General features: G+C 47.0%; 1 protein-coding gene across 2 annotated transcripts in view; it reads left to right on the top strand.

The window, feature by feature from the left end:
* LOC109138876 (uncharacterized protein C14orf132) overlaps positions 1 to 13,536 on the top strand; it is a 62,707-nt gene extending 49,171 nt beyond the window's left edge. Inside the window, exons 1-2 of one of the 2 annotated variants that reach the window (XM_027284191.1) lie at positions 2,775 to 2,897; positions 11,972 to 13,536. In XM_027284191.1, the coding sequence (XP_027139992.1) occupies positions 2,865 to 2,897; positions 11,972 to 12,202 (264 nt within the window). In that variant the 5' untranslated portion in view covers positions 2,775 to 2,864 and the 3' untranslated portion in view covers positions 12,203 to 13,536. Of the gene's footprint in view, positions 1 to 2,774; positions 2,898 to 11,971 lie in introns of those variants that run through there. The other variant, XM_019260511.2, reaches the window with a different exon arrangement.
* Positions 13,537 to 27,974: the final 14,438 nt, after the last annotated feature.

Below are 27,974 nucleotides of genomic sequence, written 5' to 3'. Positions count from 1 at the left end.
TATTCTTGGGTTTGGTGTGGTTTCGCAGACTTTGAGGAATTAATAGAGGTTGGCCCAGGGGTAACTGTCAAGTTGTGTGTTGTGGTGTGATGGCATCTGGTTAATGTTTGAGTCTCCAAGCACCAGGACTGGCTTCTGGACCCTGAAAAGCCAGTCCTGGAGCCTGCGGTTTGGTCTGCTAAGATGATAAGTAGGTTTGAATTTTCCTGGCAGGATGGGTGTGAGTGTGCGTTGGCGGGGAGGGGAGTCTAGTGATGATCCAGAAATGTTCTGTTCCAGGTTGGCAGGGGCGCCGATCTCTGGGATGGCACCGTTGAGCATTATGGCCCCAGAACTGTGTTGTGAGGAGGGTTCAGATTGGGATTTCATGCCGGCAGGTTTAGCTTTTATTGTCCCTCTTATCATAATGTTACCCTCCTCCTTCTATTCTAGTGGGGCCCGCTGCAAGGTTATGCCAGCTCCAGAATCAGCGCCACCTGCGGGTGTAGAGCAGAGAGGTGGAATTATTTCTGCCAATTAAAACCGAGACACTGAAGTTGCTGTGGGTTGTAAGCGATATGGAGTGCAGGTCCAGGGTGCTATTTTGTTGGTCCAGAGGTCTATGGATTTGGGCCTGTGAGGATTTTTCTGCAGGGAGGTGGAGTGAGGGTTGGTGAAAGCGGAGCAATTGGAGGTGGCGACTGAAGTGGAGTTTTGGTCCTAGTGGAGGGATAGGAGAAAGATCTGGGGGGTGAATAGTATATTCTTTTTAATATTTTAGTGGAATGCGGAAGTGGATAAAAGTTCTAAGTGGTTCTTTCAAAACAGGTAATGGTCTAGAGCAGGGGTCGGCAAATAAATTTGGACCCCGGCCAATTTTTTTTCTGACAGTTCCATCGCGGGCCATGGACATGCTTTCCTACTGGAAAAAAAAGTTTTCTATTTTTTCTATTAATAAAAATAAACATTATTTAACTTTAAAAATGCATTTAATTTATTTTAAAACATCAATTTGCTTCTATGTGCTGTTTTTACGCCCACTGCTGCATCTCCTGGAGTCTGAATCGCCAATTTTTATGTTTTGGATGCTGTGGAAATCATCTGAAGATTGCTAGCTATCGATGCAAAATGACGCTGTCAAAAGCCACGAAAAGAAAAGTTGATGCCAAATACAGGACTAGTCTGCATTTATTAATGCCAAGCCGACGTGTCTCATTTGCAACGAGGTTGTTGCAGTTTGTGAAGAATACAATATTAGAAGACACCACGAGACAAAGCATGGCCACTTCGAAAACGCATATGCTCTCGGGACAGAGGCGCAAACACAGAAAATTAAATCCTTGGATGCACACAGCAGCATCTTTCTTAATTCAGGAACAGCGCAGTAGCTCAGCAGGAGCAGCGCAGATGTTTCCCCATGCCGCTGATGTGCATTTGCATTTTTTAATTAGGATATTTGATATTTGAGCTGACCTTGTTTGTTTTTTTAAATAATTTTTTAAATTTAATGAAACATATTTGTTCACGTTGTCCGTTGCAAAAGGGACACAGGACACTTTTATTTTCCACAGGTTATAGCGCACGCACGTGCCAACCCGTGTTCCAACCTATGCGTCAAGTAAAGAGGCTGCGAGGATGTTCTGGCTGCTGTCACGTTACTTATCAGCTACTTTTCAATAAATGTTGTGAAATCTGTGGAATTGTTGTATTTTTGACAAAAAAACATAAGATTTAAAAGATATATTTAATTTTTTTTTTTTTTTTTTTTTTTTTTTTTTTTAAATAAATCAACGTCATCTAGCGGGCCAGATATAATTGATGGTGGGCCAGTTTTGGCCCGCGGCCTGCTAATTGCTGACCCTTGGTCTAGAGTTCCAGCTCATGGCCTTGAGTCCTCACAGGCAATGTGATGTAACAATTGGAATTGGATCAGAGTCGGATTTTGCATGGAAGTAGGCTGTTAGTTTAATTCTTCTGTGATACTGGATGGAAGTCCCTTTGAAGTTCCTCCCGGTGATACTGGGTGGGGCGGAGGACGAATGTGAGTCCCTTTCTAATAAGGTGGTTTGGGCTGTGGAGAGAGTGAGGAGTTTGGAGAGGTTGAGTATGTTAGATGTAGGAGGAGATGGATGAGAAGTAGGAGAAGGTGGGAGGTGGGAGAGTATTGGTGTGTCTGAGATGGTCTATTGTAACTGCAGAAGGGGACCTGAGTTGCTGAGTTGTTGTTGTAGGGGTGTAAGATGAGGAGAGAAGTTTGGGATGGGAAAGTAATATGGGAAAGAAGATGTCTACATTGGGGAAGGGAAGGTTTGTTTTGGATCCCTGTCCCTGTTTTTGAGTCCAATTGACAGAACGAGGATTTTGGTGGATGGGTTGATCAGTTTTTTTAACAGATTTTGAGGAAATGATACAGATTGGCCCCAGGGTATCATTCTAGTTGTAGTGTAGGGTGTGTATGTGGTGGGCTTCATCTTATGTTAGAGTCGCCTAACATGAGAACGGGTTTACGGGGTCTGAAGGCCCAGTCCATGAGTTTGTGATGTGGTCTGGCTAGGTTTTGATTAGATCTGTACTGTTTGGCGGTGAGGAGAATAGTGGGTGTGAAGGGACAAGAGACTGAGGAAGCGGGGTCTGGACAGGGCGTTATGTCCAAGACCAATGAAGTGGAGGTATCGGCGGGCCAGGTCGAGTTGGAGTGGCAGTTCTGCGCCACACACCTTGTGAGTACAGGGTTCAGATGGGGCTCTGGTGTCCTCATCATCATGTTGTTGTTTCTCTCACTCTTAGAGGTTTTTTTTAGGAAAGCATGTTGGAGGGAGGACTGCCGGCCACCTGTATGGCCTGCAAGGGAGGGACAAACAGAAGATGAAATTGTATCGTGTGTGATGACCGAAACATTAGATTTATTGCAGGAAATGGTGAGTGAAACTGTTTCTAAATCGGGATGGGTGGGGATGTTGTGAGTTTGTACCTGAGGTTGTAAATGAATTTACAATCAACCACTCGAGGGCCCACTCTGGTAGACAGTTCTTTGGGCTGGACATGGGGAAGTTGATCTTGAGAAAGACGGAAAGTGATGGAATACAGTCAATGATTTTTTATATATATACAGTCGTCCCTCACTATAACGGGGTTCACTTTTCGCGGACTCGCTGTTTCGCTGATTTTTTTTTGCAATTTTGCATGCTTTTTTTTTACAGCGTACTGTACAGTATGAATGCGCATTGTGTTTGGCACCGTCAGAGGAACTGTGAAATACGCGTAAGTTACTAGTTACTAGTTACTAGTAATAATTTCTTATGTGTCAAACCTCATAGATTGATCATTAAAATTAAATTTGTTAAAAATGTTTGGCTTTGAAAACAGGTTTTGATCTTTGGTTTCATTTACTAATACAGTATTGTACTTCTTTTTGTTAAATCTGCGAAAGTTTGAACTTTGAGAGTGTTTAAATAAGAGAGAAATGTGAGAAAATGTTAATGCCTGTCTGAGAAAAGTGTATAAAAGTGTGTGGTTAGGGTTTTTTTTACGGCCTTAAAACATGCATAATAATTGCAAAACTTACTTTGCGGATTTCGTTTATTGCGGGTTATTTTTAGAACGTATCCCCCGCAATAAACGAGGGACCACTGTACATATATATATATATATCGTTCGTTCGTTCGTTCGTTCGTTCGTTTTCTTCCGCTTATCCATGTTCGGGTCGCGGGGGCAGCAGCTTCAGCAGGGAGACCCAGACTTCCCTCTCCCCAGCCACTTCTGCCAACTCTCCCAGGGGGACCCCAAGGCGTTCCCAGGCCAGCCGAGAGACGTAGTCCCTCCAGCGTGTCCTGGGTCTTCCCCGGGGCCGCCTCCCGGAGGGACGTGCCCGGAACATCTCACCAGGGAGACGTCCAGGAGGCATCCTCACGAGATGCCCGAGCCACCTCAACTGGTTCCTCTCGATGCGGAGGAGCAGCGGTTCTACTCTGAGCTCCTCGCGGATGGCCGAGCTTCTCACCCTATCTCTAAGGGAGACCCCAGCCACCCTGCGAAGGAAGCTCATTTCGGCCGCTTGTATTCGCGATCTTATTCTTTCGGTCACTACCCAAAGCTCGTGACCATAGGTGAGGGTAGGAACGTAGATCAACTGGTAAATCGAGAGCTTCGCCTTTCGGCTCAGCTCCTTCTTCACCACGACGGACCGGTGCAGAGTCCGCATCACTGCAGAAGCCGCACCGATCCGCCGGTCGATCTCCCGTTCCATCCTTCCCTCACTCGTGAACAAGACCCCGAGATACTTGAACTCCTCCACTTGAGGCAGGATCTCATCCCCGACCTGGAGACTGCACTCCACCCTTTTCCGGCTGAGAACCATGGCCTCGGATTTGGAGGTGCTGATTCTCATCCCAGCCGCTTCACACTCGGCTGCAAACCGCTCCAGAGAGAGCTGAAGGTCACGATCCGATGAAGCCAACAAGACTAGATCGTCCGCAAAAAGCAGCGACCCAATCCTAAGGCCACCGAATCGCAGCCCCTCAACGCCCTGGCTGTGCCTAGAAATCCTGTCCATAAAAGTTATGAACAGAACCGGTGACAAAGGGCAGCCCTGGCGGAGTCCAACTCCCACGGGAAACAGGTCCGACTTACTGCCGGCAATGCGGACCAAGCTCTGGCACCGAGAGTAAAGGGACCGGATAGCCCGTATCAATGGGTCCGGAACCCCATACTCCCGGAGCACCCCCCACAGGACCTCCCGAGGGACACGGTCGAACGCCTTCTCCAGGTCCACAAAACACATGTAGACTGGTTGGGCGAACTCCCATGCACCCTCCAGGGCCGCGCTAAGGGTATAGAGCTGGTCCACAGTTCCACGGCCAGGACGAAAACCACACTGCTCCTCCTGGATCCGAGGTTCGACAATCTTGCGGACCCTCCTCTCCAGGACCCCCGAAAAGACCTTCCCGGGGAGGCTGAGGAGTGTGATCCCCCTATAGTTGGAGCACATCCTCCGGTCCCCCTTTTTGAAGAGGGGAACCACCACCCCGGTCTGCCAGTCCAGAGGCACTGCCCCCGATGTCCACGCGATGTTGCAGAGACGTGTCAACCAAGACAGCCCCACAACATCCAGAGCCTTGAGGAACTCCGGGCGGACCTCATCCACCCCCGGGGCCTTGCCACCGAGGGGTTTTTTGACTACCTCAGCGACCTCAGCCCCAGAGATGGGCAAGACCACCACGGGGTCCCCAGACTCTGCCTCCTCAACGGAAGACGTGCTGGTGGGATTGAGGAGGTCTTCGAAGTATTCCCTCCACCGACCCAAGACGTCCCCAGTCGAGGTCAGCAGCACACCGTCCCCACTGAACACAGTGTTGATAGTGCACTGCTTCCCCCGCCTGAGCCGCCGGATGGTGGTCCAGAACCTCCTCGAAGCCGTTCGAAAGTCGCTCTCCATGGCCTCACCGAACTCCTTCCACGCCCGAGTTTTTGCCTTCGCAACCGGCGAGGCCGCATTCCGCTTGGCATGCCGATACCCGTCAGCTGCTTCAGGACTCCCACAGGCCAAAAAGGTTCTGTAGGCCTCCTTCTTCAGCTTGACGGCATCCCTCACCGCCGGTGTCCACCAGCGGGTTCGGGGGCCACCGCCACGACAGGCACCGACCACCTTACGGCCACAGCTCCGGTCGGCCGCCTCGACAATGGAGGAACGGAACAAGGTCCACTCGGACTCAATGTCCCCCGCCTCCCCCGGGACATGAGCGAAGCTCTCCCGGAGGTGGGAGTTGAAACTCTTTCTGACAGGAGATTCAGCCAGACGTTCCCAACAAACCCGCACAGAACGTTTGGGCCTGCCAGGTCTGACTGCCATCCTCCCCCACCATCGGAGCCAACTCACCACCAGGTGGTGATCAGTTGACAGCTCCGCCCCTCTCTTCACCCGAGTGTCCAAAACATGTGGCCGCAAGTCCGACGACACGACCACAAAGTCGATCATCGAACTACGGCCGAGGGCGTCCTGGTGCCAAGTGCACATATGGACACCCTTATGTTTGAACATGGTGTTTGTTATGGACAATCCATGACGTGCACAGAAGTCCAATAACAGAACACCACTCGGGTTCAGATCAGGGGGGCCGTTCCTCCCAATCACGCCCCTCCAGGTCTCACTGTCGCCGCCCACGTGAGCATTGAAGTCCCCCAGGAGGACGAGGGAGTCCCCAGAGGGAGCGCTCTCCAGCACCCCCTCCAAAGACTCCAAAAAGGGTGGGTACTCTGAACTGCCATTCGGTGCATAAGCACAGACAACAGTCAGGACCCGTCCCCCCACCCGAAGGCGAAGGGAGGCTACCCTCTCGTCCACCGGGGTGAACCCCAACGTACAGGCGCCGAGCCGGGGGGAAACAAGCAGTCCCACCCCCGCTCTGCGCCTCTCGCCGGGGGCAACTCCAGAGTGGTAGAGCGTCCAGCCCCTCTCAAGGAAACTGGTTCCGGAACCCACGCTGTGCGTCGAGGCGAGCCCGACTATATCTAGCCGGTACCTCTCAACCTCGTGCACCAGCTCAGGCTCCTTCCCCGCCAGAGAGGTGACATTCCACGTCCCCAGAGCCAGCTTCTGCAACCGGGGGTCGGACCGCCAGGGTCCCCGCCTCCGACTGCCGCCCATCTCTCTTCGCACCTTCTCCCCCCTGAGACCCCTCCCATGGGTGGTGGGCCTATGGGAAGGGGGGCCCATGTCGCCTTTTCGGGCTGTGCCCGGCCGGGCCCCATGGGTAAGGACCCGACCACCAGGCGCTCGCCAACGAGCCCCACCCCCAGGCCTGGCTCCAGGGGGGGGCCCCGGTGACCCGCGTCCGGGCAAGGGAAACTTGGTTCCATCCGTTGTCATTTTCATCAGGAGATGTTGAGCTGCGCTTTGTCTGGACCCTCACCTAGGACCTGTTTGCCTTGGGTGACCCTACCAGGGGCATAAAGCCCCCGACAACATAGCTCCTAGGATCATTGGAACACGCAAACCCCTCCACCGCGGTAAGGTATATATATATATATATATAAAATAAATCTCCTTCTCACCCCGGCGTGGTGGTATCCATGTCATCCTCAAGCTCGGGTCCTCTACCAGAGGCCTGGGAGTTTGAGGGTTCGGCACAGTATCTTCGATGTTCCTAGGACTGCACTCTTCTGGACACTGGCTTCAGATGTTGTTCCCGGGATTTGCTGGAGCCACTCTCCCAGTTTGGGGGTTACTGCCCCAAGTTCCTCCACTACCATGGGGACCACGCAACCCTTGACCTTCCACATCCGTTCCAGCTGCTCTTTCAACCCTTGATACTTCTCAAGTTTATCATGTTCCTTCTTCCTGATGTTGGCATCAGCTGGGATCACCACATCTATCCCCACCACCCTCTTGTCCACCACCACTATGTCCGGTTGGTTAGCCAGGACCTGTTTGTCAGTCTGGAAGCTAAAGTCCCACAGCACCTTGGCCCTGTTGTTCTCAGCCACCTTCTGTGGTATGGCCATTGGGATTTAGGTACTTCTATTCCATACTGGTTGCAGATGTTCCAGTATACTATCCCAGCCACTTGGTTGTGCCTCTCCATGTACGCTGATCCAGCTAGCATCTTACACCCTGCTACTATGTACTGGACTGTCTCAGGGGCTTTTTTACACAGTCTGCATCTTGGGTCTGATCTACTCTGGTAGCCTATATATATATACAGACTTTGCCGCATTTTGTGTAACGTGTGGATGCTATAGCTAAAAGTGAGTGACAACAAGTCAGTCCACTCACAATCTTGTTGCAGCAATATTAAACTTTGAGGACATCATTAACACTGCGTGTACGGGCCAAAATCCCCCTGATACCCCTGATCAATACCGTTTTCCTGACAAGGAAGTTCGCTCCCTTTTTAATCGTGGCAGACATAAAACAGGCCAGGCAGCTGTTTATCAGGCCAACCTCAGCATGCCTTCAACCTCACAGGAGTGCCCCACAACACCCAGTGCAGGCTCGGACTGGCAGTCTGTGCTACCTGGCAAATGCCAGATGGGCCGGTCCATCTCGGCCTCCGGTGTTTTTTTGTATATGTATTTGTTATTTTGTAGCCTTTGCAACATTTGCCCAGCAGCCCAAAATGGACTTGCGGCCCATTTGCATCCATTTGGAATAGGCTTTGGGTTGCACTGGCTGATATTGGTTAATATTTGCCTCTTCATGACAGGTTCAGAAGTTACGATTTACACCCCCCCTCCCCTGCCCCCTCAAATGGATGTGTCTATGCAGCCGCTAGGTTTATGTGAAACCGAAACAGGGATAGACTCATATACAGTCTTATAGATAAACTTCATACTGTATGTTGCACGAATATTAATTACAATAAATTATGGACGACAGAGGTTCTAAAAAGAGGAAAGGAGGAGCAGAGAAAATCCGAGTTAAGATGCGGAAAAGGGCCACACAGGTCGGGAGTCGAACCTGCGCCTCCACAGCGAGCCTTCACATATGGAGCGGCTGCTTAAGCTACCGAGCTAAACACCAAATGGCTCTAGTGGTGGGCCGGTCCAGAGAAAAAATGCCAGGGCCGAATTTTGTACCTTGTCCGACCCTGACCCAGTGTACAATCTCCACCCGTACACAAGAAAGGGTTCAAGACACTGTATGGTTAGCTTGATATAGTTTTCAGGTGATGTAATGAAGGTAAAACACAGTGAATGGCCGTGCGTAATGGCACTGCGCTCTGACGCGGCACTTCTCCGGGACTGGAGAAGCTGCTGCGGCTACAGAGATTTCATGAACTGAAAGAGAAGCTCTTCATATATTGTTTAGATACAATAAGCATCACCCACATTCATAGACCAACGCAGGGTGAATTTGGTGGTTTAGTATTGAACGTATTTTATGATCCGCGACACATTGTCAGCTTTGGGCATGCTACTCACACAGCGGACTGCGGACAGACAGACAAATGCATAATGAGATTATGGCGAAACTTTATGTTGTAGGCCTGCCACGGTTAAAAATTGAGCGAACTTTTTCGGGAGGATTTCGGCACGCATTCGCAGTGTATTTATCATGTCCTCATTGCTTAATATCGCTGCAACTAGATTACGGGCGGCCTGACTCATTGTCTTTCGCTTTTACAGACTGTTACACAAGATGGCTGCAGGCACTGCCGCGAAGTCTGACGTCAGTGAAGTTTCTTTATATATATTCAAGGTTTCATTCAATATATTCAGAGTTTCATTCAATATATTCAAGGTTCACTCCATATATTCAAAGTTTCATTTCCAAGATATGTCAGACCCTTCATTCATATATTCAAGGTTCATTCAAATTATCAGACTTCATTCAATAATTCAGACTTCATCCATATATTCAAGGTTTCATTCAATATATTCAAAGTTTCATCCAATATCAGACTTCATTCAATATATTCAAGGTTCACTCCATATCAAAGTTCATTCCATATATTCAAAGTTTCATTCAATATATTGCAAGGTTTTAATTTCCTGAATGGCATGCCATAATATGTAGATATATAAGAATATATATATTTATATAAATTAAAGGGAAAAAAATAAAGAAACACTTTGAAAACACATCTGATCTCAACAGGAAAAGAAATCACACTGGATATCTTTCCTGATATGGACTGGGTAATATGTTAAAAACAGGGAAAGGATGCCACATCATTAATGGAAATGAAAATTATCATATGACACAACCTACAGAGGGCTGAATTCAAAGACATCTCCAAAATCAAAGCAAAAAAATGATGTGGCAGGCTAGTCCATTTTGCAAAAATTTCTTTGTAGCAACTCATAATGGTACTCAGTAGTTTGTATGGCCTCCATGTGCTTGTATGCATGCCTGAAAACGTCAGGGCATGCTCCTAATGAGATGACGGATGGTGTCCTGGGGGATTTCCTCCCAGGTCTGGACCAGGGCATCACTGAGCTCCTGGACAGTCTGAACTGCAACCTGGCACCATCGGATGGACCAAAACATAATGTCCAAGAGGTGTTCTATTGGATTCAGGTCAATCGAGCATAAGGGCCAATCAATGGTATCAATTCCTTATCCTCCAGGAACTGCCTGCATACTCTCGCCATATAAGGCTGGGCTTTGTTGTGCACCAGGAGGAACCCAGGACCCACTGCACCAGCGTCTAATAGCAGTCAGGGTGCTGTTGTCTAACCTGCAGAGGTCTGTGCGTCCTTCCAAGGATATGCCTCCCCAGACCATCACTGACCCACCACCAAACCGGTAATGCTGAATGATGTTGCAGGCAGCATACTGTTCTCCACGGCGTCTCCAGACCTGTTCAAGTCTATCACATGTGCTCAGGTTGTACCTGCTCCCATCTGTGAAATCACAGGGCGCCAGTGGCAGACCTGCCAACTGTGGTGTTCTGTGGCAAATTCCAGTCGAGCTCCATGGTGCCGGGGAGTGAGCATAGGGTCCAGTACAGGCCGTCGGGCCCTCAGGCCACCCTTATGAAGTCTGTTTCTGATTGTTTGGTCAGAGACATTCACACCAGTGGCCTCCTGGAGGTGATTTTGTAGGGCTCTGGCAGTGCTCATCCTGTTCCTCCTTGCACAAAGGAGCAGATGCTGGTTCTGCTGATGGGTTAAGGACCTTCTACGGCCCTGTCCAGGTCTCATAGATTAACTAACCATCTCCTGGAATCTCCTCCATGCTCTTGAGACAGCTGGGAGACACAGCAAACCTTCTGGCAATGGCCCATATTGATTTCCCACCCTGGAGGAGTTGGACTACCTGTGCAACCTCTGTAGGGTGCACGTGCTGCACCATGCTACCCATAGTGATACTGACTCTAGCCAAATGCAAAACTAATGAGAAACTGGTCAGAAAAGATGAGTAGGGAAAACATGTCAGTGGCCTCCACCTGTAAAACCATTCCTGTTTTGGGGGTTGTCTCATTGTTGCCCCTCTAGTGTACTCTGATTAAAAAGTGTTCCTTTAATTTTTTTGAGCAGTGTACATAAACATCATGTGATTAAAGATAATAATAAAACACTCTCCATCATTAGGTCCTAAGAAACTCTTTTAGACTGACTGGGAAGGTGTCTGCTGTCACATATAAAGTGCAGAGATGGGGAATGTAACTCTACAGGCACAAGTATATATTTAGGTCCTGGTGCCCTGGACCTGAACTGGCACCTCTCCAGCTTCCAGTCCACACTGCATACTGTGGTTCATGCTGGATGTGGACGTGCTAAGTGTTTGCAATCTTGATCTATGATGAATGTCTCTGTTTTCTCAGAATTACGCGGCAAGAACTTTAATGACATCCACTTGTGGAGTTCAGCAGGTCCCTAGTGTTCTGATAGTATACATAATAATTAGACATAATTTCTAGAATGCACTACAGCCACAGGATTTCACATTTGGTCTTACTTCTGGCATGCATAAGATGCATGGTGTTTTAACAAACTTTAACAGACTACCCAGTCATGTAGTCATGTATGCCTTGAGTATCTTGTGTCAAGACATCTACCATAGTGTGTCCACTTGCTAGAATCTACTGTATAGGCCTCCCATTGAAACACTGATACGTGTTGCGGGAGTAGAAGATAATACCATGTACATATTGCTCCTGAGTTCCTTCTATTAGTGGCCATCCCTGGTCGAAGCACCGCAGCAGCTCCTCTGCAGGTGTGATATCCTCCACTAGTAGAAGGTAATATTGGTGGCTAAAATGCTATGTGTTTACAGCTCCACACCTGTTTAAACACACATTTCATTATAGGCTACTTACCAATCTAAAAAATGTCACATACTCATGTTATACAATTGAACGATTCTTTAAGCCTGCTGGGTTAACATTGACAGGACATGGCTGAACTGCTGTTCTTTTTACTTTAATTACAATTATGCACGACTGAGAGGCACCGGCTAATCATAGTACCTCTCACACATAGCTGCTGGATGTGTTAGCATTTGAAAGCCTGATAAACACGCCTCAATGTTTATTTCCTGTGTCCACAGATTCCAGTGATGACAGGCGCCTTCATGGACTCATCTCCAAATGATGACTACAGCACCGACCACTCTCTATTCAACTCGTCTGCCAGCGTCCATGCTGCCTCCATGGCAGCTCATGGCCAACCTGAGGAGCCCCAGTCCATGTCCGGGGACGCCATTTGGCTCTGGATCGCTATCACTGCCACCATTGGGAACATAGTAGTTGTGGGTGTAGTGTATGCCTTCACATTCTGAAAGGAACTGCTGAGCTAAGATGTTTCAGCGACAGTGGGATGAAGTTTCTGACTAGCAGTGGCGAGCTGTGTGTGTGGGCTACTCTCTATCGAGTGGCTGACTCATCAAATGGAATTTTGTCACCGGATACATCAGCAACATTAACTAGCAGTCATTAGTGCTCCAGTCATAATGAACCTTTACCAGTGAAGTGCGGAAGAGTGGACATAGAGGTGGTAATAGCGGACATGTAAAATGTCTTCTTTCTTTTTGTCCTACATACTGTATCCTTGCAGTATATTGATGTGATCCGTGCTGACATTATCTCGTTCTTTCTTCCATTTCTTAAAATGATATTTCAGAAAATTAATTTCTTGATTAGTAATGTAAAATACAGTGTATGCACCATTATATAAAAAAGTGATGTTATGGAGCCAATATTGTCGCCATATTTCTTATGTGGAGAGCAGTGAACCTGGGATGTGTTTGCAATGTTCAAGGTGTGCTTTGCAACATGAGAACGTTTCATTTTTGACACGTTTCACTGTTCAGAAAAAACACCAAAGTTATGACCGTGCATCAAAAGGTGAAAATAATTTGTGAAAAAAAAACATTTGTTAAACTCACAAATTTCTCTATCTCAGTCAATCTGTGTGTACTCAGAATTTTATGTTATAGTACTCAGCCATGATCAGTCCTTACTCCTTACATTTTGTTCATAAATCCAATCTTATCTTCAAGGAAGGGTCCGGAGCGCATCAAAGTTGAGTGCAGCATAGGTTTTATTCTCATCACAGAAAATACAACCGATTTTCGTTCATGAAAGAAAGTGTTTTTTTTTTTTAGCTCAAAACATCTTTTATAATGGTGTAATCGCAACATTGGTACCACTCATTTTTATTCCCCTTCAATAAAATAATAGTATCAAAATCACATGATTCTCTAGTATCCAATCAAATTATTTGGGCTGGGTTTTCTAATCCTGCTAACATGGCATATATCAAAAATCCACCCTCAAGACTGTTGGCTGTGAGATCACTATAAACTAATAATCTACTGCTAATAACCCCAACCTAATATGCTACAAAAAACATGCAATTGTATATTAAAAAAAACAAACAAAAAAAACATGTAATTATATATTGTATAATATATCATGACAGAAATGAAAAGGATTTTAACCAAGTACTACCACAAACATATAACAAAGCCTATAAAATATTACACTACAACAGCTTGTACAGTTTCGGTGGATAAGCTTCCACATATGTCTGATAGTAAAGTCTTGTCTTGCCGGTCCTGTGAACTTCACCTCAGAGAGAGAGAGAGAGAGAGAGAGAGAGAGAGAGAGAGAGGGGGGGGGGGGGTGAGTCCCCTAGTCCAGTCTAGTCTTAAGTCTACTTAAAAGTGTTGACCGTGTCTGCCTCCCGAACCCAGAATGGTAGTTTGTTCCACAGAAGAGGAGCCTGATAGCTGAAAGCTCTGGCTCCCAATCTACTTTTGGACACTATAGGATCCACAAGGAACCCAGCGTCCTGAGAGCGCAGTGTTCTAGAGGGGTAGTAAGGTATTATGAGCTCTTTTAGATACGATGGTGCCTGACCATGAAGAGCTTTGTAAGTAAGGAGAAGAATTTTAAATTCTATTCTAGATTTAATAGGTAGCCAATCCAAGGAAGCCAAAATGGGAGAGATGTGATCTCTGATCTTGGTTCCTGTCAGAACACGTGCAGCAGCATTCTGAATTAACTGCAAAGTCCTAAGAGACTTATTAGAGCAGCCTGATAACAAAGAGTTACAATAGTCCAGCCTAGAAGTAACAGATGCGTGGACTAGTTTTTCTGCATTTACTTGAGACACGATGCGTCTGATTTTGGCGATGTTACGTAAGTGGAAGAATGCAGTCCTCGAAATGTGGACGTTAAAGGACAAATCCTGATCAAAAACAACTCCAAGATTCTTTACAGTGGAGCTGGAGGCCAGGGTGATCCCATCTAAAGTAACTATGTCTCTAGAAAGAGAGTTTCTGAGGTGTTTGGGTCCAATTACAAGAACTTCAGTTTTGTCTGAATTTAACATCAAAAAATTGTAGGTCATCCAACTTTTTATATCCTTAAGGCATGCTTGGAGTTTAGTTAACTGATTGGTTTCATCAGGCTTGATCAATAAATATAATTGGGTGTTGTCAGCATAACAATGAAAATTGATAGAGTGATTCCTAATAATGTTCCTTAGAGGAAGTATATATAAACTAAATAGAAGTGGTCCTAGTACAGAACCTTGCAGGACTCCGTGACAACAATGTAAACCGTGTGGATTGCATTCTCTTCATGGCGTTTCCATAATCTCTGTCCTTGCTCTTCTCACTGGCAGCAGACAAATTGCTTTCCAAGCAGAATATGCTGTAATGAGCTCTGGGGTTAAAGTTTCCTGTTGCCATGGCAATGCATCTCCCTGCTTTCATCCTCATGCCCCCATGACGACACACCTGCTTTATGTCTCCCAACCCACCTGACTACTGCAACACATACCACAACACACACGCACTTCAGCAAATGGTACCAAAACATATGTGGCAGGTCGGGTGTTGCTCTGCTCCACCCCCTCCCACTTAATCAGTATCACCGGTGCTTGATTGCGCATTGGCAGCACCTGGTTAACTACTGCGCTCCTCCGGGGCGCATGCTCTCCCTGGCATTCACCTGGAAAGGCTCTGGGTCGGCGTGCTCCAGTTTGGTTGGTGTTCGGTGTGATTTCGCCAGGTAAGCGTGTGTGCTTTAACTGCATCTTTATTGCACAGTATGGTGCGACAACCGCCGTGATTTTGTTTTCAGTTTTGGCCGTACTGGTTGGGTTGCAGCTGGAGGAAGTGGTGTCCGCGTTCTGCTGTTGTTGAGGACTGGTTTTTTTAGTGCGTAAAGCTCTCTCTATCGGTAAGCATGCTCGTTGTTAATCATGGTTAACTATAGTAGCCCTTTGCTAACAGCTGTTGCCCTCTGCTCTGTCCTGCTGTAGCTGCTGAATTTGCAGCGGTTCTGTCTCTCCTCCTGCGCTCTGTGGATCCACTGCACAGCCTATTGATGACCACCGCAGCCACCTACGCATAACATCCGCTGCCTCCAGCCTTGGTGCAGCCGCTCCGTTTTCACGCTGTCTTCCACACCGTAGTTTCTTTTTCTTAATGTCCTGAGTTTCTGTTGTGGCTCTCACGCAGCACCAGACTCAAGCCCCACTGCAACTGACTTATTAGTGTTTCTTTGTTTGTTTGGTTTATTTATTTCTTGTTTATGTAGTTGTTTTGGGTAATCAGTTAATTTGCAAGCTCTTTGGTTTCTTTATTTTGAATTACAGATGGTTATTTTGTTTAGTTCTAATTTAGTTACATTTCTGATTTTGTTTATTCTTATATAAGTAAATTTTCTTTAAGTATTTCTATATAGGTTAAAACAATTAATGTGTATTCTTTCTGTTGGTGTGCATGTGGGTGTGAATGTTGTGTGTGAGTGTTTTTAGAATAGGACATTTTAATAATTCGTATAGTTCAACCTTTGAGTGTCGCTCCACCTAATTTTGTGTGTTTTCTTCCTGGACAGGAGCTGGTGTAGTGCGTGGCAGACTCCCTGGTGGTGGTCCCATCTCACCTCCCTTAAGTTTGCTGTGGCACGTGGTGGTTTGGTTTGTAATATTGTTTTTGTGTGTTTTTAAGTTTCTTTAGTCTGTCCGCCTCACTGAGCTGTCCCTGCTCCTATTTTTGTTTATTTTCCCCCCTAACGAATGGTGGTATAGCAGACACGCAGGTTGTGAAGAATATGTTCATTTTACCTCTAGTAAACCATTGTTAAATAAAATAATTTATATTTTTGGAAGTCCGTCTCTTGTCCTCTCTATATAGGTGTAACGAGTCTGTGTGACCTCATAGTATTCCCCTTACAGGGTTGAGTGAATTTCCTGGGGTGCAATTCCCCAGGTGGCGTTGTTGGACAAATCCCCCCCCTCTTTTACCACGTCTCGCCACAAATTGGCGTTGTCGGCAGGATGCACTGTTAGAGGACAGAGGCGTGACTTCCATTTTTTTTTCTGTTAGTGTGAATTTGTTGTTACGTTGGTGTGTTAGGGCAGCAGTGAAGACGGAGCGGCAGCATCTTCTTTTTTTTTTTCTTCCTCTTTTTGTTCTTGCCAGTGGTGCAGGTTTCCATTTTGAAAGCGGTGGGTGTGGCCTCTGCGGTTTGCCATGGAGGAGGAACTGCAGCAGCTCAGAGAGCTGGTGGCACAGCTTAAAGCAGATAATGAGCAGCTGTCTCGAGTGAGGGATGCTTCTCAGGCCGGTTCCAGCAGAGCGGACCCCGCTTCTGTCACTTCAGGTGCTAATCCTCCGGCTGTAAGTACTAGCGCCACAGTCACTGAACGGTTGGTTGTTATGCCTAGAGATCGCAGATGCACCATGTTTAATGGCAGAACAGGTATAGGCATAGTGGAGTGGAAAGAGGAAGTGCAGGCCTGTATGCGGGCACGCCACTTGTCTGTTCGTGATCAGGCCTTTTTCATTTTTGACCATCTAGAAGGTGAAGCCAGAGAGGAGATTAAATATCGCCCCTGTGTGGAGAGGGAAGACCCAGACAAGGTTTTGGCTATCTTGACTGAGCTTTATGGCTGTGTTCAGTCATATGTAACACTGCAACAATCTTTCTTCTCTCGAAAGCAGCAGGAAGGGGAGACGCTGTTAGAGTTCTCTTTGGCCCTGATGGCCCTGATGGAACGTGTTAAACAGTCTGCACCAGGTGCCTTGCCGAATGCTGATGTTCTTCTTCGTGACCAGTTCATAGAGCATGTGCTCGATGGTGCCCTTCGCAGGGAATTGAAGCAGTATGTTCGCCGCCATCCCACTGCTTCTTTGCTCGAGACACGTGGAGAGGCCATTAGATGGGAGAGGGAGGGGTCTCCAAGGGGTGCTAGGGAACGTAGCCACTCTCTTCCCTCAGCCTATGGCCTCCAGTATGGGGTCCAGGGTGGTTCTCGCCCCACCCCACTTGTCTCACCCCATGATTCAGAGTTGAGTGAAGTGAAGGCACTCTTGAAGCGTCAGCAGGAACAGCTTGACCAGTTGACTCGGGCCATGGCTTCTTTTCAGGCTCGTCCCTTTCCATCACGGCCTCCTCGCAACGGCCCTGTGATCTGCCGAAGGTGTCAACAGCCAGGTCACTATGCCAGCGATTGTGATGGGGAGCGGGTTACCCCTCATCCCCGTACTGGTTCTGCCACTGGTCGGTCTTCTAATGTGGCTGGGTCTTCACGCTTTGCACCCCAGCCGGAAAACTGACGCCCACTGAGCTGAGGAGCCAAAGCTCAGATGGGGAGGCTGGAGGCTCACAACAAGACCTCATCAGTCGGATAATGGCGCCCTGTCCACATATTAATGTCCTGATGGGTGGGATCACTGTTCCGTGCTTGTTGGACAGCGGGTCCATGGTGTCCACGATCCCTGAAAGTTTCTTTGCCGAACATTTCGCACCATGGGGCCAAGAGCGCCTTCGGTCTTGTAATTGGCTGCAACTGCGGGCCGCAAACGGTCTTTGTATTCCTTACATCGGCTATTTGGAGCTGGATGTCACCTTGTGTGGGAAGGTGGTCCCTGGTTGTGGGGTCCTAGTGGTAAAAGACCCTCCCGGTGCTGCATCTGTTGCCCCTGGGATTTTGGGGAGCAACGTCATCCGTCGATGTTATCGGGAACTCTTTGAGGTGTATGGTCCTGCTCTTTTTGATGCTCCCTCAGTGGTTCAAGCTCCAGTAGCTGTCCTTGAAGCTTTACAACGGTGCCATCAGGCCACCACAGAACCCCCGAGGAACCTTACGGGTTTCGCCAGGGTCCGCGGTAGATGGGCGGTACGCATACCTGGTGGGGTAATGAGGCTTGTGGCCGCCACTTGTCCAGAACAGCTGGCTGGTCAGGCTGTGCTGTTCGAACCAACAGAGTTCAGCCTACCTGCAGGGTTATTGGTGTCTCCTTGCCTTGTCCAGGTCAGCCGTGGTACAGCTCATGTCCCCGTGGTCAATGTGGGGACGACTGATGTTCTCCTTTACCCGCGCACTGGTCTTGGTACTTTAAGTGGGGCCCAGGTTGTCAGCTTACCCACTGGTGTGACTGAAGTGAAGCTCCCGACAGCCTCGATCTCATCTCAGACAGCCTCTGGTGTGGCACCTGATGGGGTCCAAACCATAGACCTGTCTGCTTTGAAAGAACAAGAACAGATGGATGTACATGCTTTGCTGCAGAGGTATCAGTCAGTTTTCTCAAACCATGAAGGTGACTTGGGTTGTACCAACCTCCTTTCGCACGAAATCCCCTTGCTTGATGAGGCTCCAGTGAGACAGCGGTACCGAAGAATCCCCCCCTCCGAGTATGAGGAGGTGAAAGCTCACATTGATCAGTTGCTTGAAGCCAAGGTGATCCGGGAAAGCAATAGCCCTTTTGCTTCCCCTATCGTCCTTGTCCGTAAAAAGGATCGTAGTCTCCGCATGTGTGTCGACTACCGCCTACTCAATAGTAAAACACGGAAGGACGCATTCCCTCTACCTCGTATTGAGGAGAGTCTGGATTCACTTGCCGGAGCTTGCTGGTTTACTACTCTCGACTTGGCAAGTGGCTATAATCAGGTCCCTGTTGCAGAGCAGGACAAGCCGAAGACGGCCTTTTGTACACCTTTCGGGCTCTTTGAATGGAACCGGATGCCATTTGGCTTGTGCAATGCGCCAAGCACCTTTCAAAGACTCATGCAAAGGATGTTCGGGGATCAACAGTGCCAGTCCTTGCTCTTGTACTTGGACGACATCGTTGTCTTTTCTTCTTCCATTTCACAACACTTGCAGCGACTCGAAGTGGTTCTCAGTCGGCTGCAGAGAGAAAATTTGAAGGTGAAACTTGAAAAGTGTGCCTTTTTCCAAAAAGAGGTTCGTTATTTGGGGCACATTATCTCCAATCAGGGAGTTTCCACAGACCCTGCCAAGATTGAGGCAGTGGCGAAATGGCAGCGGCCCCGTCATGTGTCAGAGCTGCGCTCATTCTTGGGGTTTGCCAGCTATTACAGGCGGTTTGTGGAGGGGTTCGCTAAGCTGGCGACCCCTTTGCATCAGTTGGTGGCAAAACTCGCAGGTACCAAGTCCAAGCGAGGATCTGGGCAGGATCTGAGCTCTGCATGGACACCCCAGTGCGAGCAAAGTTTTGAAGCCTTAAAGGCGAAGTTGGTTTCAGCCCCAGTGTTGGCCTATGCCGATTTTTCACGTCCATTCATTTTGGAAACTGATGCCTCTTACAGTGGCCTGGGGGCCGTCCTTTCACAGGAGACTGAGAATGGTATTCGACCCGTCGCATATGCGAGCAGAGGGCTTCGACCCACAGAACGCAACATGGAAAATTACAGTTCGATGAAGCTGGAGTTCCTTGCGCTTAAGTGGGCAATGGGAGAAAAGTTCCGGGAGTATTTGTTGGGGCACAAATGCGTGGTTTTTACAGACAACAATCCGTTGAGCTACCTCAATTCAGCTAAGTTGGGAGCCATAGAGCAGAGGTGGGCCTCCCAACTAGCTGTCTTTGATTTTGAGATCAGGTATCGCTCCGGGCGCATCAACAGGAATGCTGATGCGCTCTCCCGCCAGTATCTATCGGGGTCTAGCTTAGCTGAACATGTCTTACCTGGCACTTCAGTTCCATCATTTGCTCAGCCAGCTGCAGTCTCCGCCTCAGTGGTACCTGCTGCCCAGGCGATGGTGTCTGTCTTCCGGAGTCATTCTCCAGCGGACCTTCGTTCCTTGCAAGAGGTGGACCCTCTTTTGTGTGATAATTTTCTGCCCTTTTGGAAGAGGTGGGCTAAGCCTACTTTCGAAGAAAAGAAGCAACTTCCTGCTGCTGCTTTGACACTCTTGAAACAGTGGGACCGCCTGATCGAACAGGAGGGCGTACTGTACCGCCGGACTTTTCGGTCGGATGGAGGAGAAGAGTGTTTCCAGCTTGTCTTACCTGCTGTTCTTAAAGAGGAGATCCTGACCCAGTTGCACCAAGACCATGGTCATCAGGGTATTGAGCGCACCATGGAATTGGTGCGGCAACGCTGTTACTGGCCAGGGATGTCCGCTGACATCAAGCAGTGGGTTCAGACATGCGAGCGTTGCCAAGTGGCCAAAGATTCAGGGCCGGTGCCCCATAGTTTTATGGGCCACGTTCTGGCGTCTCAGCCAAACGAGATTGTCGCCATTGACTTCACATTGTTGGAACCTTCACGGAACGGGTTGGAGAATGTCTTGGTAATGACCGATGTGTTCAGTAAATACACGGTGGCAGTCCCAACACGAGATCAGCAGGCAGCAACTGTGGCTCGTGTCTTGCTGATCGAATGGTTTTTTCGGTTTGGTGTTCCAAATCGCATTCATTCTGACCAGGGTCGGAGCTTCGAGAGTTCTCTGATCCAACAACTGTGCCGCTTGTATGAGGTAGCTAAATCACGAACCACTCCTTACCATCCGGCCGGCAACGGGCAGTGTGAACGTTTTAATAGAACTCTCCATGACCTCTTGCGGACTCTGCCAGTCTCCCGGAAGCGGGATTGGGTTTCTTGTCTCCCACAAGTGTTGTTTTGTTATAACACTACGCCACATCAAAGTACAGGAGAGTCTCCCTTCTTTTTGATGTTCGGTCGGGAACCAAGGCTCCCTGTGGACTTCCTTTTGGGCCGAGTCCGGGATGCTGAGCCAGGGGAAGTACAGGACTGGATGACTGAACATCAGGCAAGGCTTAAGGTGGCGTTTGAGAATGCTCGTGGTAGGCTTTTGGCTGCTGCAGGTCGACGAAAAGAGCGACACGACGAGCATGTTCGAGAGGCTCCTTTGCAGGTGGGCCAGCACGTCTACCTCAGAGATCTTGGTGTTAGGGGTCGACACAAGCTTCACGACAAATGGAGCTCCATTCTCTACCAGGTGCTGAAAGCCCCACCCGGAAATGGGGCAGTTTACACCATTGCTCCTGTGGAAGAGTTGCATAGGGCTCGGCAGGTGCACCGAGACATGCTGAAGCCCCAGGTCGTGTCTGGTACCCATCCCCCTAGGGCGCCGCTTCCATCAGCTTTGGCAGCGCCTGCAGCTCCCCCAGGTTCACCTGAAGGTGGTGAGCTATGGTTGTTGGTCCCTGACACTGTTCCACCCTCTGCTACTGAGGCACCAGCTCAACCCGGTTATACAGGGCTGGCTGTGAGGACACCAGCCAGTATTGAGCCTAGTCCAGGCTCAACTGCAGAACCGGAACATCTTCACTCTGTGTCCCCTCCTTCTAGCGATCAGTCCATTCCTCCTCAGTCAGTTTTGCGTCGAACCGGCCGTTCCACCGCCGGTCAACACTCTAATGTCCATCGTCTTCCCCAGTCTGTTGGCACTAGGGGTAATGTAGTGCCTGAACCTTCACAGCCAGTGGTAAATTCGCAGTCAGTTCTGTTTAGGCCTTGGTCCTAGTTTGGCATATTTCAAAGTGTAATTCGCCGTCGGGGCGACGACGCAGAAAGCGGGGGTGGAATGTGGCAGGTCGGGTGTTGCTCTGCTCCACCCCCTCCCACTTAATCAGTATCACCGGTGCTTGATTGCGCATTGGCAGCACCTGGTTAACTACTGCGCTCCTCCGGGGCGCATTCTCTCCCTGGCATTCACCTGGAAAGGCTCTGGGTCGGCGTGCTCCAGTTTGGTTGGTGTTCGGTGTGATTTCGCCAGGTAAGCGTGTGTGCTTTAACTGCATCTTTATTGCACAGTATGGTGCGACAACCGCCGTGATTTTGTTTTCAGTTTTGGCCGTACTGGTTGGGTTGCAGCTGGAGGAAGTGGTGTCCGCGTTCTGCTGTTGTTGAGGACTGGTTTTTTTAGTGCGTAAAGCTCTCTCTATCGGTAAGCATGCTCGTTGTTAATCATGGTTAACTATAGTAGCCCTTTGCTAACAGCTGTTGCCCTCTGCTCTGTCCTGCTGTAGCTGCTGAATTTGCAGCGGTTCTGTCTCTCCTCCTGCGCTCTGTGGATCCACTGCACAGCCTATTGATGACCACCGCAGCCACCTACGCATAACATCCGCTGCCTCCAGCCTTGGTGCAGCCGCTCCGTTTTCACGCTGTCTTCCACACCGTAGTTTCTTTTTCTTAATGTCCTGAGTTTCTGTTGTGGCTCTCACGCAGCACCAGACTCAAGCCCCACTGCAACTGACTTATTAGTGTTTCTTTGTTTGTTTGGTTTATTTATTTCTTGTTTATGTAGTTGTTTTGGGTAATCAGTTAATTTGCAAGCTCTTTGGTTTCTTTATTTTGAATTACAGATGGTTATTTTGTTTAGTTCTAATTTAGTTACATTTCTGATTTTGTTTATTCTTATATAAGTAAATTTTCTTTAAGTATTTCTATATAGGTTAAAACAATTAATGTGTATTCTTTCTGTTGGTGTGCATGTGGGTGTGAATGTTGTGTGTGAGTGTTTTTAGAATAGGACATTTTAATAATTCGTATAGTTCAACCTTTGAGTGTCGCTCCACCTAATTTTGTGTGTTTTCTTCCTGGACAGGAGCTGGTGTAGTGCGTGGCAGACTCCCTGGTGGTGGTCCCATCTCACCTCCCTTAAGTTTGCTGTGGCACGTGGTGGTTTGGTTTGTAATATTGTTTTTGTGTGTTTTTAAGTTTCTTTAGTCTGTCCGCCTCACTGAGCTGTCCCTGCTCCTATTTTTGTTTATTTTCCCCCCTAACGAATGGTGGTATAGCAGACACGCAGGTTGTGAAGAATATGTTCATTTTACCTCTAGTAAACCATTGTTAAATAAAATAATTTATATTTTTGGAAGTCCGTCTCTTGTCCTCTCTATATAGGTGTAACGAGTCTGTGTGACCTCATAGTATTCCCCTTACAGGGTTGAGTGAATTTCCTGGGGTGCAATTCCCCAGGTGGCGTTGTTGGACAAATCCCCCCCCTCTTTTACCACGTCGCGCCACACATACAAACACACACTTGAACTTATGGCTCCACAGCATTCACACACTTTATTTCAAAATATTAAAGATGAAAAATCCTAATAGAGGAACCTGTTATTGTAATTGTTTAATGCTGAACGAAATATTCTTATTCTTTTTCTGTATAAAAGATGAAAACATTGAGTTAATGTCTGTGTGTTAAGTATCAAGCTGGAATCAACAGTGTAAAGACTTTCAGAGTGCTGCACTGTGACACACACACACACATATATATATTTCTAGCTTCCTTTGACTTTGATGACAGCTTTGCACACTCTTGGTATTTTCTCAGTCATCTTCATGAGGTCATTACCTGGAATGATTTTCTAATATTAGTGTTACTTAAGTTAATAAAGTTAATTAGTGGAATTTCTTGCCTTCTTGCCTTAATGAGTTTGAGGTCATTATGTTATGGCAAGAATTCAACTAAGTAAAGAGAAACGACAGTTCATCGTTTCTTTAAGAGTTTAAGTCGAGCTGTGTCTCATCTCAACATCAACTGCTGATGTGAAAGGCCCTATCTACAGCCAGTGTTTGTCCATCCTTGGTTACTGTTGAAAGATGGTGGAAGATGATGCGCAGCATATGTAGATATAAAACTCTCAGTCTAAGATAATAAAGATTTTTTTTTTTTCAGGTGATTATTACACTAATAAAAATGTACCTTTAAACAATGTGGAAACAGCTAATCAGGGTCTTTCCAGAGAGAAAAAAAGTAACCTCATGGTTCATCTGAACACAGAGGATCTTCCAGACAGTCAGATGGCTTTTGATGAATACTCTCAGTGTAGAGACTGACGACCCTCCACCCACGGCCCAGACAGTGTCCTCCTTCCCTTCCAGCCTGCAGACAGGACACACAAAGTCACTCCCCAAACAGCATCGGACAGACAGCCTGCCCATTAGGTGTAATACTGGGGCAGAGAGGCTAATGAAATGTCACAAGATCCCTGATGCATCTGTACAACATGGCCCAGCAGGAGCCTGGAGGTCACAGCCAGTGCATTAATGCACCATGTTTTCTGAGTCTGCCTGTCACAACCACAGGAAAATGAAGTCATACAATACAGTGTCCTTTCAGAGAGACATGTGATGCTGCTGCTCCTAAATGCACTTCATCATTAGTTTGTGATGTAAGATGCATCATCTTTGATGAACTGGGGCTAATTATATGCTGATTGGACAATGACTGTACAGATATGGAGGTAGTTTACCGTACACTGAGGGAACTGTGGACTTTAAAGAGCTGTCTCTTTATCCACAAATGGACTTAATGGAAACACAAATGGAACTTCATCGCATGACATCATCACATGATGGTTGCATTGCTGGATTAACCCACTACATAGCCCAAGGGAAGAATGAGTTCTGACACCACACTTTCTGTGAACAGAATAGAATAGAATAGAATAGAATGCCTTTTATTGTCACTATACGCATGTACAATGAGATTAAAAGCCAACTCCAATAACAGTGCAGCAGTGAAAAATATACAATATACAGTGGTCCCTCGTTTATCGTGGAGGATACGTTCTAAAAATAACCAGTGGTCCCTCGTTTATCGTGGAGGATACGTTCTAAAAATAACCCACAAAAAACGAAATCCGCAAAGTAAGTTTTACAATTATTATACATATTTTAAGGCCATAAAACCCCTAACCACACACTTTTATACACTTTTCTCAGACAGGCATTAACATTTTCTCACATTTCTCTCTTATTTAAACACTCTCCAAGTTCAAACTTTCGCAGATTTAACAAAAATAAGTATAAAACTATAGTAGTAAATGAAACCAAAGATCAAAACCTGTTTTCAAGGCCAAACATTTTTAACAAATTTAATTTTAATGATCAATCTATGAGGTTTGACACATAAGAAATTATTACCAGTAACTCGCGCGTATTTCACAGTTCCTCTGACGGTGCCGAACACAATGCGCGTTCATACTGTACAGTATGCTGTAAAAAAAAAAAGCATGCAAAATTACACACAAAAAATCCGCGAAACAGCGAATCCGCGAAAAAGTGAACCGCGTTATAGCGAGGGACAAGTGTATACATAGGCAAAGAAAAGGGAGGTAAGGTGCACAGTCCTGAGGAGTATATACATTTGCCTACAATAGATAGCTAAATGTGTAAAATATTGCACATTGTAAAATACTGCACAGAAGGTTTTTTGACAGTGTTTAGTAGTGATTGAAGAAAGTCCATGTATGAAGTCAGTGCATGTAAGAGTTCAGGGTGGTTATAGCTTTTGGGAAGAAACTGTTTTGGAATCTGTTTGTTTTAGTCCTGATGCACCTGTAGTGCCTCCCTGAGGGCAACAGGTCAAACAGGTCAAAGCCAGGGTGGGAGCTGTCTTTGGTGATGGTTATGGCTCTGCTGAGGCAGCGGGAGGTGTAAATGTCCATCAGGGAGGGGAGAGGGCAGCCAATGATCTTCTGAGCTGCCTTTACAACTCTCTGGAGCCTCTCCCTGTCTGCAACAGTGCAGCTGACGTACCATACTGTGATACAGTATGTCAGCAGGCTCTCTATGGATGAGCGGTAGGAGGTCAGCAGTAGGTTGGAGTTTAGGTTGAGGACTCTCAGGAAGTGTAGCCGCTGCTGAGACTTCTTGATGACTGCCGTGATGTTCTCTGTCCAGGAGATGTTGGCGGAAATGAGGACGCCGAGAAACCTGAAGGTGTGGACCCTCTCCACACACTCGCTATTGATGTAAAGGGGGGCTGGGTTGGTGCTGTGCTTCCTGAAGTCAATGATGATCTCTTTGGTTTTCTGCCAACTTCAGGACCTCCTCTCTCTAGGCTGCCTCATCACCCTTTGAGATGAGTCCACTGTGGTGTCGTCAGCAGACTCGACGCTGAGGTTGTTGTTGTGGGTCGAACTGCAGTTGTGGCTGTAGAGGCCGTACAGGAGGGGGCTCAGCAAACAGCCCTGTGGGGAGCCGATGCTCATCATGCGGGTGGAGGAGAGGTGGGGGCCAAGTCTCACAGTCTGGGGTCGGTTGGTGAGAAAGTCCTTTATCTCAGAGGAAAGAAGCCAAGTGTCACCGGTTTTGTGATAAGTGTGTCCGGGATTACTGTGTGCATTGTGTATGGACATGGCAATATTTAGTGAAATGCAGAAGGGCGTACAGTACGTGATCTACATCTTCTCTCATGCACACAAAAGGTTTATTTTTCTCAAATCTGCCTTAGTGAACACTCCTTTATCAAGTGAATCCATCCACCTGACAGGTGTGGAATATTAAGATGCAAATTTCACAGCATGATAAATACAGCATAAGTGTGCCTTGGATTTTTCACAATAAAAGACCACTCTAAAATTATCATACAACACAAAGTGATAGATGTCACAAGTTTTAAAGCAGTGTAAAGATGGCATTCTGACTGTAGGAATGTCCACCAGAGATGCTGCCTGTTATTTGAACATTCATTCCACTAACGTAAGCTGTTTCCAATGTAATTTCCAAAATTTGGCACTTCATCCAATTGGCCTCACTACACAAAGTGTAACAATGCCAGCAAAAGATCTCACATCCAGCTTCTCCACCTGTGACAGATAGCTGATGGAGTCTCTGCCAGTCACAAAATGTCTCAGAGAGGCTGTCTCTGAGTGCTTGTCATCCTCACCAGGGTCTTGATATTACTGCAGTTTGTCGTTCATTGCTTGGACTTGTTTTTTTCTTTTTATGTAGCCCCTTTAGCACCTGATCTACCAAACACTCAAGGGGCTTTTAAACCCCTCATCACATTCACACACTGATGGCAGAGGCAGCAACACAAGGTGCCAATGGCCTCTTATCCTCGTAACATAACCTCATAGCCATTTCCACAGGATCTGTACACAATTCCTGGAAGATAAAAACATCCCAGTTTGTGCATGACCTGCATACCTAATAGTGCTTATGTTGCTGCTCTGGAACCTCATTTATAAAATAGTGCTCAGGATTCATGCCAAAAAGTTATGTACAGGCAAAACACAGAGTGTTAGATTAGTTTCCCTTTATAAACCACAATCACAATCATCTTGCAATATGGCAGACCTTTAGTTCATGTAACATGTACGTTGCCTCTAAATAGTCAGTGAGAGTCCTCATATATTCATTCATATTGACTACATGGAGAAGAAAATCATGGAAAATCTTGAAAAATACATTTTTACTCCATTTGACTTGAATTTGACTAACAGAGATTGTAATGTTAATGACAGCTCAGTATACACAAAACTGCTACTAAATAGTATGTGAGGATAAAGATGTAAAGTTTTAATGGCAGACATTTGGGAGATGTTTCTAACATTAACAGCGTTCTATTGTGAGGTCTCAGTAAGCCATGTGAGACTGAACTATGAACACTATGATCCTGAAACTCAAGCAGCCAAATAGAATTCATCCATCATTCATTACATCATTTACACTTGTGCACTGTGGCATGTCAAAACGTCTTCTACCATCCTCTGTACATGTCAAAACGTCTTCTACCATCCTCTGTACATTTTATGGCATGCTGCCTCTTTCACTAACATCTTGTGAAAGGGTGTTCTGAGGCAGACTGAGAGGCAAAGATCTGGTCACAAATCATGTGCCACTGACAAATGATAAAGTTAGAAACAGTGAGTGGCTCCTGCCAAAATTTATTTTAGGACTCGCAGTGGGTCCAATATGTGTGTCCTGTCCTCTGTTTAATTTTGGTGTGTGGCTACTGCCACAGCCAAATTTACCATCTCATGCCACAAATATCTCTTTAAAGGTTCTGTGATATATCTGTGACTAACC

Source organism: Larimichthys crocea, chromosome XI (genome assembly GCF_000972845.2).
Source record: "Larimichthys crocea isolate SSNF chromosome XI, L_crocea_2.0, whole genome shotgun sequence".
In the NCBI taxonomy this organism is placed as follows: Eukaryota; Metazoa; Chordata; class Actinopteri; family Sciaenidae; genus Larimichthys; species Larimichthys crocea.
This window is presented reverse-complemented; position numbering and strand designations above follow the sequence as displayed.